At 42.6% G+C, this 5,481-nt stretch overlaps 1 protein-coding gene across 1 annotated transcript; it reads right to left on the bottom strand.

The window, feature by feature from the left end:
* Positions 1-358: 358 nt before the first annotated feature.
* Positions 359-4,310, bottom strand: ppat (phosphoribosyl pyrophosphate amidotransferase). The gene is made up of 9 exons (XM_058072990.1): positions 4,107-4,310; positions 3,444-3,556; positions 3,232-3,377; positions 3,094-3,166; positions 2,869-3,020; positions 1,864-1,991; positions 1,580-1,801; positions 616-736; positions 359-534 (listed from the first exon to the last, which is right to left on the bottom strand). The coding sequence occupies exons 1-9, from the start codon at positions 4,308-4,310 to the stop codon at positions 359-361; spliced, it is 1,335 nt and encodes a 444-aa protein (XP_057928973.1).
* Between the last annotated feature and the right edge of the window lie 1,171 nt (positions 4,311-5,481).

The raw sequence follows: 5,481 nt of genomic DNA, 5'->3' as shown, positions 1-5,481 counted from the left end.
GGATGCTTCAAAGTTTTTATTTGTGATCAGTCTTTCATGTTCAAAATTAGATGACAAAGAAAAAATTCATTTAAGTACTAAACTCAAATCTGACCATAAAATGAAAAGTTTCTACTTTTGGTCGCTGGTTTGTGCGGGTTTTTTTTTTTTTTACATTTAATGTTGAAATATAAAAATGGGTAAACAAAAGACTTGGGCAAATAACTGTATTTACATAACACAAAGAAAGGCCACAGATACATTGGCTGGGCTCACTACAACCACTATTGTTCAGTAGAGGCGACATTCTCAGCTTCTGTAATAGATGTGGATGGAATCTTTTTTTTTTTTTTACATAGAAGTGGGCATGACTCCGCAGTTACCACTCCAATTCTACGGGGTACTTCCCAGTCAGACAGGCAGTACAGTGACCCACTCTGCTGCCTGACTTGTCATTAGTGGAGTTGATCATCCTATCGCTCTGCAGGGAGGCCACCCCCTTCTGCACCGCTGACACCAGACCTTCCACTGTCAGATACTGCACGCTGTCAGCACCTATACATCATCATCACACAGCTTCTGTGAACTGTTGTGCAACAATAAGGCATTTTTCCTCACTTCTTGCAAAGCACATACCAATGTAACCAGCAATGTCCTGGAACTCTGGCTTGTTGGCGATGAGCTCCTCTTTAGTGGGAATGTTGATGCCCATGTAACAAGGAAACTTAATAGGTGGAGAGGCCACTCTGATGTGGACCTGTGGAGGATTTCAAATCACAGATGAAATCCATTTTACGGGAGAAGTTGTTTAACATCTTCGCTAATGAACTTCTGTGTTTAAGAAAAAAAAAGCACCAGGGCCAATTGGACTGAATTGAATCTTAATGATGACCGACTCCCAGTGAAATGAAAACGCCGATATGCTGGTTGATAGGTGGACTTTAGCCATAAAAGCAAAGAAGCCTGTGTAAAACAGAATACAACATTTTTTTAATATTGTCAAATTTTAAATATAATTAAATGGCAACAGTATGTTCTATCAACAAGAAAGCTTAGTCTTAATTAACAATTAAGAATCCAATTGCATAATGCAACAATATGGAAAGCTGCACATTTTTATGTTGCACAAGCATCCGTATAAGAACAAACTACAGAAGTAGTATGAACCAATCAGTGAAATTTGGAAAAACTGAACATCACTGGTTGCTTATTTTTGCTGTAGTAAGTCAAAGCGATTCTTCCTTAGGTGTGATTAAAGGTATTGGAGGAAGATACCTTACTACCTGCTTGCAGTGCAATGCTAATAAGTGCAATTACCTGAAAAAGTCAGGCCGTCTTATAGTCTAGAGATATATGTGTGCAAACCAACAGCTTTTCTTCCTGTCACTCACACACAGTAGTGACTTGGAGAAATGCAGGTAAATTTTCTTTTAAAGGAGCAAGCTGGCCAACAGGTTCTGATGCTAATTTGAAGATAATGCTGATCAGTGAAGCAAAGCAATTAAACTGTCCAGCAGGTAAGAAACTGTCTCTTTGTCTCAGTCTCTAAATGTTTTATGTTGTGACATGAATACAGTGTGATGATGCATGTGTGAGAGACCTCTGTGGCGCCGGCTTCCTTCAGCAGTTTAATGATTGGGGAGATGGTGTTGCCCCTGACAATGGAGTCGTCAATCAGCACTACTCGCTTGCCGGCGAAGTTGTCCGTCAGGGCGCCAAACTTCTTGGCCACTCCCAGCTGCCTCAGGCGGGTGTTGGGCTGGATGAACGTTCTCCCGACATAGCGGTTCTTGCACAGGACCTCTATATAGGGCAGGCCAGACTGAGGAAAGGGAGATTTGTTAGGAGGAAGCTGCTGGTGTTGATGTTAGTTTACAGACAGACCTGCTGGGCATAACCTAGAGCGGCGGGGGTGGCCGACTCTGGTACGGTGCTAACCACGTCTGCATCTGTGGGAGCCTCAATGGCCAACTGTTGACCACAGCGCTGTCTGACGGTGTACACCATCTGACCTGTGATGACACATACAGTATGTAACGTGTGCTATTATGTGCTGCCTGACGTTGGACAGTCATATAGTTGCTTTCAGGAGTTTTGATTCTTCCCATCAAGGATATCGAATACATCTACGTATTCATAACTCGATAGGAACCTGGTGTATAGCGGAATTCGTAAGATGGAGACAGCAGTCCAACGTGCCCACCCAATGCCTGATGTGGTGGGCAAAGCTGTTGGCATGCTGACTGAGACTATGAATCACAAGTTAAAAATCTTGGAAGAGCTGTCGGCTTTGCAAAGGCAGATGGATCGATCAAGAGACCAGAATGGAGCCTATGTTGCAGATTGTTTTTTGTCAGTGCCACACTGTACTCCTCATTTCCTCTCCTTTTATCGCCCACTTGTACCTTCGTATAAGTGACGAGTAAAGGCCATTCATCATTCTTCATATTGCAAAGGTGATATTCTAACAGTAATGTGTTCCTCGATCCTCTTTATCAGCACCAAACAGGAGACAAACCCCTTCCTAATGGACATGATACCACTCCTGACCTTCCTCCAGGCTTCGATACAGATATTAAAATCCTGCAAGGAGCGCTGCCAATTGAGCTGTAAGTTTGATCATTTTGTTTACTAACCTAACATTATGTTGCTGTTAAAATGTTAGCACTCGCTCACATAGCTGTGCTAGTGTTGCTAATGTTTGTGTCCTCCTGTCCCACTTCTTAATGTTACGTTGCCGTATTACATCTATTACATTAGACAGTACAGAGTTGTTCTATAGTGTATCTTGGACTAAAAGCACTGTCTAAATTCCAGCATCAAGGCTGGATTTGCAATACACCATTGTTGTACCTCTGAGAATTGTTGAAAAATACAATAACATGGCACCTTCAAAAATCGAGTCTGGTCTGGCGAAGTAAACGTATTCAAATATACAGAAGGCAGGAAGGTCCCCTTCGCGACGAGGGACCACGCTTAAAGACTTGACTCCATGTCGTGATATCTGGACGATCTCTCCTGGAAGGACCTCCCTGTAATACCTGATGAGAGACGAATAAGTGGTCAGTAGCAGGAATCAGGAATTGGCTTGATAGGGTCATTATGAAGACATACTTGGCACCGATGGACTGAAAGCTGCAGGACTCTGAGGACACCACCCAGCCCTCTGTGTCTGCTTCACCGCCAGCTGACAAGGAGACAGCCAAACAAGTTCATCAATAGCAGTGACGTCAAAAACATGATCAAGACTACCTGACTTGTGCAGTTTGGAGACGGGGACAACACGTCCAATGCAGAGGGGTCGATTGCCATAGGGGTCTCGCACGGCATAAATAACATCTTTGAACATCATCAACAACGAGTAGGACGTCGGTGTCTCGGTCATCAAGTTCTTAATTCTACCAAAAAAGAAAAGACCATTGAAGGCTATGTATTCACTGCTGGATAAACTGTGTCAGTCTAACCTGGCCACCCAGTTGGGGGCGTCCAGCTCCTCCATGGGCGGAGTCAAGGCCAGCAGCTGGGTGATGAGCTCACTGTCCGAGCTGGTGGACAGACCCACACCATGACGCATGACCTACACACCACATATGAATCCCCCCTTCCATCAACGTTCCATGGCAGTGTTGTATTGAACAGAAAAATGAACCACTTCTGGTAAATTAGTTGAGAATGAACAAACAGCGCCTCCGCTGTTCACAGCCTGGTAGTGCACTCCTTTTTGCTTCACCTGCTTGAACACACCGTTACATCAATAATTCTACACAGACAGGGCCAGTTACATTTTGGTGCAGGTCTGGAAAAAGATGCACTGACCAGGACCTAAAAGTCAAACGTTAATCATACAAGATGCGTTTTTTTCCATATTTAACAAAATTTCCATGAGAATGCTCAAGCTAAACTGACATTATTCTCATAATTGTGTTCAAATACATTTATTTACCAATTATGTAATATTTTATGTAAAATTTTAACTGTAGCTGACAACTTTTAAAACTGCAAATACAAATTAGAATTTTATTTTAATATTTTTTCCTTGTAAAATTATAAAATTACTTTTTTTTTATGTTTGCCCAGCGTAAGTAGTGCAGAGGGGCGACTGAATCCAGTGTACGGGCCTGACTGACCTTCTTCCGTAGGGCGTGCGCATTAACCAGCTCTCCGTTGTGCGCAACAGCTATCTTGCCATGCAGCGTGTCCACCACAAAGGGCTGGCAGTTCTGCAGCTCCGACATGCCCGTAGTGGAGTAGCGAGTGTGGCAGATCCCCAGGTTGCCATAGCGTAGCTTCAAAAGTGCCTCTGGTGGGAAGGCGGTGCTCACCAAACCCATGCCCTATGAAATAAGATCGTGGGGGATACAATTAAAAGTACTGCAAGGTTTCGTACTTTAGTTTTATGTTGTGTGTGTGAAGTGTTACCTTGAGGGTCGTGTATGTTGGTGCACTGGCTCCATCACTTGTAACAATTCCAGCACTTTCTTGACCCCTGAGGAGACACACGTTAACGTATAAAGATGATAAAAAGGATGAAGTCGCTTTTTGTCATGCCGCCAAAAAAGGTAACAGTAACAGTAATGGATGGCAAAGAGGGAAAATATGATAACCATAGAACCAGAAATGGAACCAAGTTGCATCTTAGGAAAGGATGTGTCTGCTTCGTTTACGATGAAAGTACATAGTTTAAAAACTCAGAACGTTTGAAATAATCCCTTCTCTGCAGGACTTAACATGAATGGACATTTCCAACAGTAACAAACGCCTTGAGGCAAAGCAAACAGGTTTGATAGCGGGGGAATGAAAAGCTTTAACCACCTCATACTTTGAGATTGTGCTGTGTGCGCCTCCTTAGTATTTTGGAGAAAAAATGTGATCCACAGTTGGTCCCTGGCGCTAAAGTCGCAACCACAATACACTTTTGTGCCAGCAGTCAGTTTCAGACAGAAGTGTGAATTTTGCGTAAAACGAAAATATAGGTCATGTGAAAAATACCTACCCTGTTTGCTTTATGTTCATGCTTTATTAATATGAGTGTATTTCCAAATTTTAACCTTTTTAAATTGGCAATTGGCCATGGCAACACAGAAAGTCATAGTCATTGATCCACTTAACATTTACTGACAGTTTGCTACTAAATGTGCCAAATTTTAATGCAAAGTGAAGCGGAAGATGTTAATCAAAAATACACATTTTCATTCTGAAATTTTGGATGAAACTTTTACCTTTTGCTAACTTTTCCACAGTCTTGTTTTCAATGTGTGATGTGATATCACCACAATATGGTGTGGCTATAGTATCATGTTGTTGAAAGAAAAATAATGTCCTTGTATGTGTATGCAGGCTTTCAGAAGATTAAAACTAGAGCTGCCACACAAACAGGAATCTCCTAGCTGCAGTCTATTCACCAAGCTGCTTCTAGAATTACATACTCAGCCCCGCCCCCTCGGTACACAGCTTAAGCCAGTAGTGAGGCTGCTTTTCCTGCAAGAAGGCGTTGCATTCAGG

This window comes from Doryrhamphus excisus, chromosome 5 (genome assembly GCF_030265055.1).
Source record: "Doryrhamphus excisus isolate RoL2022-K1 chromosome 5, RoL_Dexc_1.0, whole genome shotgun sequence".
NCBI classification, from domain to species: domain Eukaryota; kingdom Metazoa; phylum Chordata; class Actinopteri; order Syngnathiformes; family Syngnathidae; genus Doryrhamphus; species Doryrhamphus excisus.
The sequence above is the reverse complement of the archived record's forward strand: the minus strand, read 5'-3'. Positions and strand labels throughout refer to the sequence as shown.

Bases quoted from the DNA above. Each gene is read 5' to 3' on its own strand.
- ppat (XM_058072990.1), bottom strand. From the start codon at position 4,310: ATGGGTTTGGTGAGCACCGCCTTCCCACCAGAGGCACTTTTGAAGCTA. The intron at 3,378-3,443 runs GTTAGACTGACA...CTTTTTTGGTAG, and splicing joins GCCCCCAACTGGGTGGCCAG to AATTAAGAACTTGATGACCG. The intron at 1,802-1,863 runs GTCTGTCTGTAA...CCCTTTCCTCAG, and splicing joins CTCTAGGTTATGCCCAGCAG to TCTGGCCTGCCCTATATAGA.